Source organism: Bos taurus, chromosome 19 (assembly GCF_002263795.3).
Source record: "Bos taurus isolate L1 Dominette 01449 registration number 42190680 breed Hereford chromosome 19, ARS-UCD2.0, whole genome shotgun sequence".
Lineage (NCBI taxonomy): Eukaryota > Metazoa > Chordata > Mammalia > Artiodactyla > Bovidae > Bos > Bos taurus.
In genome coordinates this window covers 23,428,034-23,443,750 of record NC_037346.1, presented here as the reverse complement: position 1 = coordinate 23,443,750, position 15,717 = coordinate 23,428,034, and the positions used below count along the sequence as shown (strand labels likewise).

The following is a 15,717-nucleotide window of genomic DNA, read 5'->3' as shown; positions in this document are numbered from 1 at the left end:
TGGCCTATATGCGAAAAAAATCTTAAAAAGAGTGGATATATTTATATGGATAACTGCTTCACTATGCTGTACACCCGAAACTAACACAATCTGAAAAAACTTGCTAGCACGCTCCCTCTTCCTCTAACAGAAAGAGCCTCAAACTCCAGGTCTCGCGACAGTTTCTTCTTTCTTCGGAAACTGCTACAGATCTCGCGATAATTACCTGTCCAATCACGAGGCTGAATGGAGGCCCAAGATGGCGGCGCACTGGGAGCGTAACATCTGCGTTTCTAGGATCTTCGCGCAGCGGGTGGTTAAGACTCTGGGGTTGTAGAGGTCCGCACTATACTAGTCGTCTGGCAGGAACTTTGACTTCAGAGGTGAGTCACTTAATATCACTCATATGGGTTGCGAGTCCACTTAACCTTTGTAGCACCCAGGTTCCCTGTTCCCAGTTTCTGGGCCTGTGAGGTGCTGGCTTTGGGATCTAGGGAGAGAGACCTGATTGTGTGTGTGTGTGTGCGTGCGTGCGTGCGCGGGGGCGTCTGTGTGGTGGGGATGGGTGGGAGGAGTTGGCAAATAGAATGGAGACTGGTACTGAGAAGGAAAGACCCCCTAGGCGGAGGCGGTTTAGAGAGATCCAAAACTGAGGCGGGAAAACAGTATGAGTAGGTAAGGTGAGCACGTGAAAGGAGTGGAAGAGATGGAGAACTGGCAGTGGCGGAACTGTGGAAAAAGTCGGATTTATGAGAAAGGGAGACGAGAGAAAATAGAAATTAGAAGTGGTAGGGATCTGTGCAGAAGGAATTAAAAGTTCTGAGAGCAGAATTTATTTTACAGAATTATGTATTAAGTAACGAGTGATAGTTGAAGAGGAATATTGAGGGTCGGGAGGAACCAAGCAAACAGAAGCATGGAGATGGGAAAGATGAAAGAAAGTGGAAGCGTCAGCTTACTTAAATGAAGGTCTACCACTTTGGCTTTCTGCACTGACTTGGGTAACCCGGAAGAAAAAGGTTCAGTCCTAGGCCTGAACCTTTTAGAGACTCAAGATGGGGGCTGCTTATCAAGAATGAGAGTTCTGTGTTTTAAGTGCCCTGGACAGTGTAAGAGTTCCATTGTGCTTTCAACCAAAAAACACTTATTGCTTACCTACTCTCCAGGTCCTACTTTAGGCTCTGGGATATCGCAGTGAAAAAGATAGACAAAGTATTTTCCCTCATGAAGCTTACTGGCAAGGCAAATTTTAAAAAGTAAAATATATGGAATGTCAGATGGGCAAGTTCTCTGAAGAAGACTGAAGCAACTAAAGGAGACAAAGGGTTCACTCGCTGCTCATTTAAATGGGGGTACTCAGAAAAGGTCGGAGAAGGCAGTGGCACCCCACTCCAGTACTCTTGCCTGGAAAATCCCATGGACGGAGGGGCCTAGTAGGCTGCAGTCCATGGGGTCGCTAAGAGTTGGATACGACTGAGCGACTTCACTTTCACTTTTCACTTTCATGCATTGGAGAAGGAAATGGCAACCCATTCCAGTGTTCTTGCCTGGAGAATCCCAGGGACGGGGGAGCCTGGTGGGCTGCCGTCTATGGGGTCGCCCAGAGTTGGACACGACTGAAGCAACTTGGCACTTAGCAGAAAAGGTATCAGTAAGAAAGTGAGGTTTGATCAAAGACCTGAACAAGCTGAGGGTACCTTGCATGTATGTATTTCTGGGGGAAGAGCAACTCGTGCAGACCAGACAGCAAGTACAGAACCCCTGAGGCAGGAGTGTGCCAGACTTGGTAGAGAAACGACGAGGAAGCCTGTGTGGCTACAGCAGAATGAGCCAGAAAGAGAAAAGTGTGGAGAGAAGAGAGTGACAAGGCTGATGCCAGGTAAGGGCTGACACTCAGTTAAACTCTGAGGAATGGGGTAGATTTAGTTAAGAACCCATTGCCTGTATAGGGAGCTCCTAGCAAAGAAGTGGCTTTATTGATTCGATGTGTATCTGTTCTGACCAAGAGGGTTGAATAATGGAGGGAGTGATTTTACCGTATCTGTAGTTTAATTTGTCCATGTGTATTCAGAGTGTCATGTGTGTTCTGTGATGTACACCGGACAGGGAGGAGAAAGTGGCAACAAAGGAGTTTGGAGGGATAGATTTATGTGTGGCTTGTTAATTATTTTGAGTTTCATCAGCCTAAAAGCTTTAGGAAGCTGCTGAAGGGATTTACCTAGGAATGTTCAGTTTTGCATTGGAGTGGGAGGAGGGGTATGTTGTCACCAGGATGAAGTGGATTGTTAGGGCAAGAGTGGTTAGAGAGACATCAGTTAGAGGCTATTGTAGTCAGCCAAGAAAGAGATGATTATGATCTCTGGCCTAGAGAAGGGTGAAAAATGGATGAAAATGAAGTGAAAGTGTTAGTCGCTCAGTCGTGTCCAACTCTGTGACCCCATGGACTATAGCTTCCCAGGCTCCTGTGTCCATGGAATTGTCCAGGCAAGAATATTGGAGTGTCTGTAAAGCAATTATCCTTCCATTAAAAAATAAATGATTGAAATTAAAAAAATGAAATACAATAAAAATTCTGGAAAAAAAAAAAAGGATACTTTGGAAGTATCCTTTTGGAGAAGGAAGATATTTCCTTCTCCAAAAAATGGGCCAAGATATAATTAGGAGACAGAATAATCAGGACATAGTGTGTTTGAAATGGAGGAGGTGAGGTAGAAAAGGTGCTGAAGGTTTCTTGCTTTTGTGCCATGAGGAAGATCTTGGTGTCATTCAGCAAAATAGGGAAGATTAGAGGAGGACCTATTTGGGGTGGGTAGAAATGGTTTCATTTTGGACATGTTGTGCATGAAGTGCTTTTGAGCCTTTCAAGTGAGTGGTCTGGTGGGCAGTTAGCTGCATGATTTCGATTGTCTGCAATGATGACAATTCTTTTTTGAAAATGGTTCTTAAATGTGAAAAGCTATCAAAAACCTGAGTGAGAGAGAGTGTTAACATTTATAACCATGTAAAGTTATATTTCTAACAAAGCCTGCAAAGGAAATGTGCTTACTGCTAGGAGATTCTATTGTTTAGTTGCTAAGTCATGTCGACTCTTGCAGCCTCTTGGATTGTAGCGTTCACGCTTCTCTAGCCATGTGATTTTTTAGGCAAGAATACTGGAATGGGTTGCCATTTCTGTCTCTAGGGGATCCTCCCAACCCAGGGATCCAACCCGTGTTTCCTTCATTGGCAGTGGGTTCTTTAGCACTGAGCCACCAGGGATGCCCTAAGAGTTTACAGTAGCTGCTATGGCTGACCTGGGGAAATTAAGGAAAGAAGGACCTTCGTGAAGAGGAGATGCTTGAATTGTGGTAGTAAGGATGAGTAGGAATTAATCAGGTGAAGAGGGGGAGGAAAGAACGTTACAGACAAAAGGGGTAATCTGTGTAAAGACCCTATTGCCAGAGTGGAGGGAGAGAAAGAAGAGCAAGGGCGAGACTTCAGCTCATGCTGAAGCTGCACTGTGCTGGGTCTTGTGTATATGCTGAAGTAATGTTTTTTGTTTTTCTCCTAAAAGTAAAGTTTTGAGCAAGTGGGCATGAGAGGAGGACACAGTGAGATTTGTGTTTAGAAATGATCCCTGCATGGTGGAAAAAGGCATGGAGAGGAAAAGCGTGGGTTCATGGAGACCAGTTAACGGGCTGCTGTAGCAGTATGGGCAGATTGTGTGGGCTGCTGTCGGTGAGCCTGGGGAGAAATAGTTGGATCTGAGAGATATTTAGCAGGTAAAATCCATATGACTGTTAATTTTTGGAATACAAGAGGAATAGAGAACTATCAGATGACTCTTAGGATTCTGACTTACATAGTACCATTTAGATGAATGTGTGTTATGAAAAAAGTAGAAAATGCAGAATGATATAAAGAAAAGAAAAATCACCTACCATCTAGAGATATACACTAAATAAAATTACCAACTGCTTAGAGAGTTACTCAACTACTGCGGTGACTTTTCTTCTGGTTTTTATTTCTTGCTATAAATGTGTTAACTTTTTTCTTCTGTGTATTCTCAAGGAAAACAAAATTTTTGTTTTCATTTGGTTTTAGCTACCTAGAAATGGCAAGACTGAAATTTATAAAAGAAGTTGGAATAGAAGATGTTTTTTGGTAGAGTTTGAAATCAGGAAGTTAAAAAAAGAAAAAGATGTTTTTTGGAACTCTAGTGACTTCAAACCTCTGACGGTAGTGTTCTTGGTGGTAGATTATATTGCCTTCTGCCACGCTGATGCTTTTATTATTTATTTATTTATTTGGCTGCACCAGGTCTTAGTTGCAGCATATGGGATCTGGTTCCCTGACCAGGGATTGAACTTGGGGCCCCTGCATTGGGAGCCTGGAGTCTTAGCCACCGGACCACTAGGGAAGTCCCACTTTGATGCTTTTAAAGGGTTTCAATTTTCTTCCCTGGGTTTAAAAGAAAAAGATTCATCATATGTTGCATATACGTTTTTTAAAATTGTGGTAAAATACATATAACAAAATTTACCATTTTAACCTTTTTTAAGTGTACCATTCAGTGGCTTTAAGTATATTCACAGTGTTGTGCAACCATTACTACCATCCATTTCTATGAGTTTTTCATCATTCTAAACACAAACCATATACCATTAAACAGTAATTCACCATTCCACCCTCCTCCCACTCCCAGTAACCTCTATTCCACTCTGTATGAATTTGCCTATTGTTGGCTCTTCATATAAGTGTAATAATAGAGTATTTGCCCTCCTGTGTGTGGCTTATTGCCCTTAGCATAATGTTTTTAAGGTTCATACATGTTGTAGTGTGTGTCTGAATTCATCCCTTTAGGGTTGAATAATATTCCAATGTATATACTTCCCACATTTTGATTATTTGTCTGCTTGTGGATATGTGAAGTTGCATCCCACCTTTTAACCATTGTGAATAACTCTGCCATGAACATTCAGTCAGTTCAGTTCAGTTGCTCAGTCATGTCCAACTCCTTGTGACCCCGTGGACTGCAGCCCACCAGGCTTCCCCAACTCCTGAGGCTTGCTCAAACTCAGGTCCATTGAGTCAGTGGTACCATCCAACCATCTCATCCTCTGTCATTCCTTTCATTAAATCTTTCCCAGCATCAGGGTCTTTTCAAATGAGTCAGTTCTTCCCATTAGGTGGCCAAAGTTTTGGAGCTTCAGCTTCCTCATCAGTCCTTCCAATGAATATTCAGGACTGATTTCCTTCAGGATTGACTGGTTTGATCTCCTTGCTGTCCAGGGGACACTCAAGGGTCTTCTCCAACACCACAGATCAAAAGCATCAATTCTTTGGCGCTCAGCTTTCTTTATGGTCCAACTCTCACATCCATATATGACTACTGGAAAAACCATAGCTTTGACTATACAAACCTTTGTTGGCAAAGTAATGTCTCCGCTTTTTAATATGCTGTCTAGGTTGGTCATAGCTTTTCTTTCAAGGAGCAAGCGTCTTTTAATTTCATGGCTGCAGTCACCATCTGCAGCGATTTTGGAGCCCAAGAAAATAAAGTTTGTCACTGTTTTCATTGTTTCCCCATCTATTTGCCATGAAGTGATGGGACTGGATGCCATGATTTTCGTTTTTTGAATGTTGAGTTTTAAGCCAGCTTTTCCCCCATGAACAGTATGGAAAGGCTGTGAGCATTCCAAGTACTTATTTGAATCTCTGCTTTCAGTTCCTTTGGATCTATACATGGGATTGGAATTGCTGGATCATATGGTAATGTTTAATTTTTTAAAGAACCACCAAACCTTTCCACAGCGGTCATACCATGTTCATTCCCACCTGCAATGCCTGAGGGCTCCAGTTTCTTCACGTGCTCGCCAGTACTTGCTATTCTCTCTCTCTCTCTTTTTTAATAATAGCCATCCCATTGTGTATGAATTGATAGCTTACTATGGTTTTGATTTGTGTTTCCCTAATGACATAGAACATCTTTTCATGTGCTTATTTGTTGTATACTTTTAAAAATATAGCTTCTTCTTTCTCACTTGATTAGCGAAGATGTGTTGGCTGTAACTGTTGACTTGGCAACCACAACTTTTCTTGTTGATTTTGTTTAACTAAATATGCTGATTCCCGCCCTTTTTTTTTCTTTTTAAAGATGGCTCTGAGTAAATCAATGCATGCAAGAAATAGATACAAGGACAAACCTCCTGACTTTGCATATCTGGCAACCAAATATCCAGATTTTAAGCAGCATGTTCAGATAAATCTGAATGGAAGAGTGAGGTAGGTAACAGATGAAGAATTCTTGATACAGTATTATTCTAGTCTAATTTGAATGGACCCTGCGTAGTGGAAAGTATACTGGACTGATAGTAAACCTGAATACTAATTCTATACTTTTCCTTGAACTTCTCATCTGACCTTGGACAAATCACTTCTGTTTTAGCTTTTTAATCTATTAAATAAGACTGGACCAAAGGCTTTTAAGTTTCCTTCTGACTTAAAAAACCCCAGAAAGCAACAACAAGAAAAACCTCTTGATGTCCAGATTATTGCTTACTCAGCAGGGTAACTGCAGAAAGCTTAGGATTGTGCCCTCAGACCTGATGGGCGTCTGAGGTCCTTATTTTAAGTGTATATTTATTTTGTTGTGAGGTAGAATAATAACCAGGACCTCAAAACTGATTTCACTTCAGTATTACTTAAGATGTCACTAAATTCAAGTTTAAAAGTTAATTACTAAAAATTAAGAAAATAATAGGTATGGTGCTTCAGGAAATGGCAGAGATGATGATAATGGTATGGGAATAACTGATGTTTGTGTTACACCCTTGAGAAGGAGATCTTTAACTGCCATCCTAAATTCTATGTGAGTTACAGAGGAGGGTGGAAATTTCAAGCCTGCCTGGGGAAAATGTGTTGATTCACCTGTGGGGAGGAAGAAGAGCAGGATTTGGGGAGAAGTGGGAAGGTCAGGAACAATAGGATCAGAAGGCTTGAGGCGTTTTGCTGACCTCAGCCTTCCTCCTGGCGGACTTGTAGGAGTGGAGGCCCCAGGGCAGGACTTAACTGGGGCTAAGGTATCCTAGAAATCCTAAAACTTTATATATATATATAATACATATATATGTATTTATATTATTTTTCTGGGATATAATCCTTGGTTTTCACCAGTTTCTCAGAGAGATCTGTGACACCACCCTCCCACCAATATACAAGGTTAAGTCAAATACCCTAGAACTATGATTTCCAAGCTTTATTGTCTATTTCACTCAGTGAAAGTTGAGCACAGCTCCATGTATGAATGCTTATATTACTTACCATGTTACTATATTAAGCATCTTAGAAAACAAACTTCAAACTGGAAATTAAAAATATATTTAAATAAGAGTTCTAAAGATTCAACTTTGGCACCTTATTTCCGAGATCACTCTGAAAATACTGAGTTGGTGTTTCTCTGTGTTTAGATCACCTCTACCATTGTTCTTAAACCTTTATTTCATAATTATGTCTGTGGAGGTTTGTTTATCCTAGTAGCTTTAGAACAAATACAGTTTTGTTATTCTTTGTTTCTTCTCTATACTTATTTTTGTACTTAATTTTTTTTCTTTTGCTTTTTTTTTTATTATGTGCTTAATTATTAAATATCTGTTGATTTTTTTTTAAACTATTTTGTGCCATGTTCTGGGAAAGCTGCAGTAAACAAGAAAGACCTGGTCATGGCCATGTTTGGAGTTGACACACTAGTGGAGGAAGTGGACAAAGAAGCAGTTAGCCTTCAGTGTGGCCGAGCCTGTGGAGCACGCAGTGGAATCACACAGAAGGGAAACCTGACCCCAACCTTGGGATTTAGAGAATAATTTGAAACAGAAAAGTGGTCTTAGTTGTGTTCTGAAGAATGAGCCAGGTAGAAAGAAGAGTGTTACAGGCAGAGGGAGTGGCACGTGTGAAGAGCACAGAGTTGTGGGGGACTGGAAAAGCTGCTGAGGTGTGGTGGACACATGACCAGAGGTGAGGCTGAGAGGGCGATGCTTGCACTGCTGTATAAGGCCGTGAGTTTGGGATTTATCTTAGGCTCATGTGCGGTGAGTTCTTGTGTCTTCAGAATTACCCATCCCCATCCTTATCTACTTAAGTTTTAAAGCAAGTCAGTAGCATTCAGAATTGTTTCAGTTCAGTTCAGTCACTCAGTCGTGTCCTACTCTTTGTGACCCCATGAACCACAGCACGCCAGGCCTCCCTGTCCATCACCAACTCCCAGAGTCCACCCAGACCCATGTCCATTGTGTCGGTGATGCCATCCAACCACCTGATCCTCTGTCGTCCCCTTCTCCTCCTACTCTCAATCTTTCCCAGCATCAGGGTCTTTTCAAATAAGTCAGCTTTTCACATCAGGTAGTCAAAGTATTGGAGTTTCAGCTTCAACATCAGTCCTTCCAATGAACACCCAGGACTGATCTCCTTTAGGATGGACCAGAATTGTTTAGATAGATGTAATCTAGGAGCACTGTAGAAGATGGATTGCAGGGGGAATTAAGACTGGAAGTATAAGTGAATAAGTAGGGACTGGTTTCAGTAATCCACATTAGATATATTGATGGCCTAACTCGGTAGAGGGAGGAGGGATATAGATCACTGGATGAATTTGAGAGAAATTGATGAATAGGATTAGCAGGACATGGTAGAAATTAAGAATGAGCCAAGTGACCTCAATTTAGCAAGAGATTAGGTGATAGTGCTGTTTACTGCAGTAAGGAACAAGGCAGAATGAGCTGGTTTAGGGGAGATGATATATTTTCATTTGGGGGCACATCGAATCTGAAAAGTCTATGCAGTATCCAAGGTGGGGTATTGGGTAGACAATTGAAAACGGAAGTCTGAAGAGAAGGACCCATGGTGATTTGGAGGTGGTATTAGTGAAGGCCTTGGTCTTTGAACTGAATTCTGATGGCTGAATAGAAGGGCGGAAGAGTTCCAAGTACAGAGAACAGAATTTTGTGAAAGGCCTGGTACATTTGCAGAGCTGCATTAGATGGGGCTAAAGTGGATATAGGATAACAGCTTAGGGAATACTGGGAGATGAGACCGAAAGGAAGACAAAGAACAGGTCACAAAGAGCCTTTCATAGCATGCAAATAAGAATGAACGTGATTGCTCAGACTTTAAGGAACCAGAGGAAGATTTTTAAAATGGTTAGATTTTTAAGATGGCTTTAAGATTTATATTTTTTAAAAAATCACTCAGAGCAGACCACAAAATCTGTTATCACAACATATCTGAATGGTATTGGTGTCTGACAAGTAGTAGACATTCAATAAATGTTTGCTGAATGCATGAGAATAATTCTTTAAAATCTTAACTATATGCCATTTATAGATACCATGCTCAAAACTTAAAATTGCCGATAAAAAATAAAGGGATGGGCAAAATCATGCTAGAAATGAGGCTTCCCTCCAAATTAAAGAAAAGTAAAATAGAAGACAAAAAGGCTCAATTTATTAAAAAAAGAAAACACGTTTGTCTTTTGTCTTCTGAGAGGAATAACTTTCAGAAGACTTAAGTGTTTGATATAGTTCAGAGACATTTTTCTTTGTAGTTCGAACCAAGTAGATAGAAATAAACAACAATGGCCTAGGGATTTTCAGAGGATCAGTGAATGCTTCAAAGACAATTAGGCAAAAATACTTTTTATATGTGCTCTTTTTCTTGGAGTTGTTGTTTAGTTGCTAAGTCGTGTCCAAATCTTTGCGACCTCATGAACTGTAGCCCACCAGGCTCCTCTGTCCATGAAGGACTTAAATCTTTAACCTATAATTTAGAACTTCACTTTTAAAAGAGTAGCTGACCCAGAAAAGGTTAAGAACTACTGATAGAGAGCCTAAATAAGATAATCAATGGGTTTGATTTAATGATATATTTTGAACTTTTTAATCTGCAAACATGAACACATATTGTTTTTAAATAGCTTGCACAAGCTTCTAACACTAGAAGTGACTGAGTTGGAACTCTTTAACTCAGTCTTCTGCTTCTCTTATTTATTGAGTTCAAAGATTAGAAAGAAAAAGAATTGCAGTTTTACAGATGGCTTGATTATTGTCTACCTGAAGAAACATTTGAGAATCACCTAAAATTTTTCAAATGATTACTGAATAAAATATACATATATACATATGTTTTAAATGTATATAAATAAATAAAGGAAAATTGATAGCTTTCCAGATACTAGTTGGAAAATATAATTACAATAAAAGATCCTGTACACAGTAACAAAGAGGAATAGGCAGATACTCGGCAAAGAAATACGTTAAGACTGTGTGCATAAAGCAACAGAATTGCTCTCAGGTGTCTAGGGGAGACAGTAAATCTAGGGACATGGTATATTTTTGGATGGGAGAGCTCAATACAGTTAATATGTCACTTCTTCCCCAAATCAGAATCCTCCTGAGGTTTTTGTGAAAGAAAATGACATGACATGTCTTTTATTCAAAGAAAAGATGGTCAAAGCAAATATTCTAAATGGATGATGGAAAGGTGAAGGAGTATAAACTCTCCCAGATGGGTATTTAATATACTGTGAAGTTCAAGGAATTAAAACATTAGCAAAGTATTACCACAGGAATGGGCCCCCATTGTCTGGCAAAAAGTGGCGTTCATGTCTAAACAGCATGTGCACATTCAATAGAGTGAGTCCAGCCTGCACTCTACTCAGTACTGAACCTCCCAGAGGGAGTGTAGAGTGGACAGGGTGAATCTTCTATTCTTAATCAGTCTTGACTCCTGTGTCTTCCTCATAATGTGAACATTACAGTGCTGTGAATGATTAAAGAGATGTCACAGTGTTATTTTGGATTTTCACTTTACAGGGTTACTTAGAACCTGACTCCTAAGTAAGATACCACCCCACCATGTAAAGACTATAATGTAGAATAAGAGCATTTCAGGTTGTTAAGGGTGGAACTAGACAGAAACTTTTTTTTTTTTTTTAAGTAATGGATTTTTATTTATTTATTTTAGTAATGGATTTTTAATAGATGCAGTTGGAACAGCTGTGGGCAAAGTGCATTAGATTCCCTTTCCTATGTATTATGCAAACTAAATTCCTGATGGTTTAATGATTTTAGTATATTTATTTTATTTAAATGCTAGGAAAAAATATATAGGTGAACTGTTGAATTTTGGGTATAGGAATAGTCTTTCTAAGTAAACTCCAAGGATAGAATTCATAAAAGAAATTTTATGGATTCAACTGCCTAAGAAATAAAAACTTTTACATATCAAGAAACGGTAAAAGTGACACTTTTACATATCAAGAAACGGTAAAAGTGACAACACATACAGTCTTAAGTATTTACAGCGTATAGCAAAGAATTAGCTCCCTTAAGGTGAAACACTCTTAGACGACAATAAGAAAAAGGAAAAAACCTTAATGTATAGGTTAAGGATAAAAATAGGCAATTTACAAAAGAAGAAAGACAAATGGACCAAATTAGCAAAGATCAAATATATACTATTCATCAATGGCAAAAATGTAGTTGAATAGGCATAGTGATAAAATGCTGGCAGGATTGCAGCTTTGACAGTTCTAAAAGCATACTTAAGTGAAATAATGTATGTTTGAAGATGTTTATTCCAGAGCTGTTTATAACAAGGAAAATTGGAAATAATTTATATTTCCAAAATTGTGTATTCTTACAGTGCAGTTCCCTACAGTGGAATACCACGTAGCCCAGGGAATGGGTATTGCAGATTATAAAACATGATTTTGTTTCAGACTGAAACCAAAGTATCTGCAGATATGCTGTGCATAGAAAAGGACTTAAAATCATAAACCTGAAAAAAAAAAAAAAATCATAAACCTGGTGTTCACAGTGGTTGTTTTGTGATAGGCAAAGGTAATTTTAAAAGTTTTTGCAAGGAGAAGCAAATTTGTCTGTGAGGGGATGAAAAGAAGATGAAGCAAACTTGAGGAGAACTTCTCTTATTTTAATTTTAACAATGGGAGAGTATGAGTTTATGCCAATTTTAGGTTGGCAATAAGCACATAAGGGGTCTATGATTTGGTGGCTCAGATGGTAAAGAGTCTGCCTGCAATGCAGAAACCCAGGTTTGATCCCTGGGTTGGGAATGTCCCCTGGAGAAGGGAATGGCAGCCCACTCCAGTATGCTTGCCTGGAGAATTCCATGGACAGAGGAGCCTGGCGGGTTATAGTCCACGGGTCACATAGTGCTGGACACAACTGAGTGACTACACACACACATGATAGAAGTAGAAGAGATGTCCTTCTCTTTAGGGTAAATGACCTACCTCCTTCTGGACGTCATCCCCCTTCCTGCTTATTTAGGTAAGAGTCATTTATGATTATATGCATCAGTAGCATGTTCTTTAACGGGCTTCCCTTGTAGCTCAGTTGGTAAAGAATTTGCCTACAGTACGGGAGACCCGGGTTCGATCCCTGGGTTGGGAAGATCCCCTGGAGAAGGAAATGGCAACCCACTCCAGTATTCTTGCCTGGAAAATTTCATGGACACAGGAGCCTCGTGGGCTGCAGTCCATGGGGTCGCGAAGAGTCAGGCACGACTGAGCAACTAACAGTTACCTACTTTAACTTAGCTCAAGAAGATACACAAAAAAGAATGGCCAAAATACAAATCCAGCTAGTGATGGAAAAGGAATACCAGACAGAACATTAGACCTGAGATGGATTGAAGTGTCGTTTATTTGTTGAGCCCTGAAGTGCTCTCTGAAGGCAATCAGGATGTGGTGTGGAAAGAGGGGCACTTCTGACTGAATCATCCTAAGGTCCAGTCTTGAGAGTGCTAATTATCAGCTGTGAGGTTTTAGATAATTTTCTTAGCTTTACTGAGACTGAATTTCCTCATCTAAAAAGGAGGGATAAAAGGGCATACTTTGGATGTTTGTCATAAAGGTTAGCAATGACATGCGCAAAGTGACCTAACACACTGGAGACACTTAGTAAAGGATGTTTATTCTTACTGTTATTAAGCCTGGTATACTTGATAAGGTATCACGGATTGCTGGTGTGATCTCTCTCCCTTTGTCTCTCTCTGTCTCTTTCCTGCATCTGTCACTGCTTTGTTGTAATCATATCTGACCATTGCAATTAGATTTCAGTTTGTGCTTTTCCACAGTACCCAGCCCCATAGGAACATCTGCAGTCTACTTGAGCCCTGTCAGTTGAGTCTGAACAGAGTATGACACTTAACTGATTTGTTTTCAAAACCAAAGTCCTAGCACTGAAGGGCTGTGTCATAGTTTATGACTGTACCATTTTTAGCACCTCGGTGAAGACCTAATGAATAGAAACCAGTATTGGAGTAAGGTTGGGAGGCTTCAGCCTCTGTTGTTACATAAGGTTCAGCCTATACAGTGTTACAATGCTTGTTACTTTAACTATGGTTACAGAATGTATCTTTCTAAACTCCATCCATAATGGTGATACTGTATTCATCAATAGCAGAGCAAGAGTCATCATGGGGAAACCAGGCATGAGCCTGTTGACAATAGGCTGTTTTGTTTTATGGAGCTGGATGTGTTAAGCGAACAACAAAGACTGATGGAATAAATTGCTAATTTCCGCATGAGAGCTAATTTTAGTCCCTGTGCCTCCCTGTGCTCTCAGAAATGAGAATGAAAAGAGATCTTGCCTGTGTTCAGGAATTTTGAATGTCCCAGGGTACTAAAGTGACCTAGATAATTAACTAGAGAAGTCGGATGACTTCACTTCTGTCCTACAAAAAGATTTTCAACCCTCAGATTAGTGTCTGTATTTTCTTAGAAGTAAGTAAACAACCACTCGTGTGGCTAACAAAATCTGAGAATCAGCTCTTCATTGATTTTTGTTTATTTTCTTCAATTAGACTAGCTTTTGCTTGATGTCTTATACTTTTTGGTGATTAGGATGTAGTTCCTTATTAATAAGTTATATGTTCTATCCCATCAAAGTAAGTACATTTTTTTAAATAATGAGAATTGTTTATATAAACAACAACTCTGTTTGAAGGCACTAAGAAAATATTAATTACACTGCTGTTTCTCTTGCTCCAAGTGTTTCATGAAGCCATGTAATTAATGCTCAAGCTGTACAACTATCTCTTGGTGATTGCTGTCAGTGTGGGAAATACTCTGGTTTGGTCTCCGAAAGAATTGGCCCACTTTCACAGAAAACAGGTACTCTGGAACCAAGGATCTGTTTTCCTTTTTTGAAAAAGATATTTTCAAAACTATTATTATACAAACATTTATATATTATACAAACATTTCCCATTACATTAATGGGGAAATTATGGAAATATATCCTTCTTACCTACATTTATAGTGGTAATGTTGCATACATAAAAGAAAAAAGGTCAAAAAAAGTTCTTCCACCCTAGAGATCAAATTACTTTGTTTTTTCCTTTCTGAGCCCTGACTTACTAATATATGATAATTTTTGTGGCTGTGATTTTGATACAGGTATAACCAAAGGACTTTTTTTTTAAGCCCCACTTGACTTGAGCATTTTCCATATAGTTACAAAACACTGGTGATGTTGTGTAACGTATATGCAGATAATACAAAAATATGAGCATGTCCACATCCAGAGGTGGTTCTCACCCTTCCAGATTGTTTTCTGTGTGTATTCATATAGAGGGTCTTTTTGTCTTATTTTTATTTTTACAAGAATGTGATTATAATGTACACACATGCTTTTTCCCAAACTTGGGGTTTTGTTGTTGTTAGTTTAATACATTAAAGAACCCTCCTCATACAAGCCTGTGGATCAGCCCAGTCTTACTGCTTTTCATGACTGAAAAGTGTTCTCTTGTGTGGATGCATTTCTGTTGACTACTTTCAGGTTGTTCCTAAGTTTTCTGTAAAACTTGATTTCATTTAACTGTTTCCCTTATTCTTGGACTTTTTTTTTTTTTTTTTTTCCACATTTTACCAAATTTAGGGTAAGTCACTGGCCTTAGCTAGAAAAACTGGAGTACTCTTAACTGTACTTGAAAAGAGCAAATGAGAGTTTGGATGACTAAGTTTTTCTTCCCTGTCATTTGCTTGTCAGCTAAAATAAGAATACGCATTTAAAAGATCAACTTGATTGATCAAGGTAGTCTCTTACTATTTTGTAAGTAGGAGTTTGGTTCTTTGGCTAATAAAGGGTTAACAGTGAAGGTCATTTACAACTGCTCCAGAATCTTTGTTTTTATATGATATTACTGTCTCATTGCTTATTTGACCATAGGTGTGATAAGTTAAAAAAATTCTTAAATTTAGTTGTGGGTAGGTGTGAGTTGGTGGAAACTCAACAAAAGGCCATACATTTGGCTTTTGTTTCTGTTTGACAACCTGTTATTATTTTTATAACTGTTATTATATTCTAATTCAATTACATTTGCCATGTGAACTTTGGCTTCCCTACCCTCCGTCATCTCAAGAACCTTACATAGTCCAGTAAATTCCTTTACTTAAAGTCTTATCAACTAACTCCTTTTGAGTTTTAAAAAAATTGAGATATAATTCACAAATCATAAAGTCTTCATTTTAAAGTGTACAGTTCAGTTCTTACTAGGTTCACAGGTTGTGCAAACATCACCACTGTCTAATTCCAGAACATTTTCATCACCCCCAAAAGAAACCCGGTAACACATTGAGCAGTCAGTCATTCCCCACTACTCTGTCTCCTCAACCCCTAGAAACCACTAGTCTGCTTTCTGTCTCTAAAACTTTGCCTATTTTGGATGTTTCTTATAAAT

General features: G+C 39.1%; 1 protein-coding gene across 2 annotated transcripts in view; it reads left to right on the top strand.

Annotated features, from left to right (window-relative positions):
* The first annotated feature begins 265 nt into the window (after window positions 1–265).
* Window positions 266–15,717, top strand: part of METTL16 (methyltransferase 16, N6-methyladenosine) — a 69,120-nt gene continuing 53,668 nt past the window's right edge. Inside the window, exons 1-2 of one of the 2 annotated variants that reach the window (NM_001192216.1) lie at window positions 266–362; window positions 6,116–6,243. In NM_001192216.1, the coding sequence (NP_001179145.1) occupies window positions 6,116–6,243 (128 nt within the window). In that variant the 5' untranslated portion in view covers window positions 266–362. Of the gene's footprint in view, window positions 363–551; window positions 655–6,115; window positions 6,244–15,717 lie in introns of those variants that run through there. The other variant, XM_059877877.1, reaches the window with a different exon arrangement.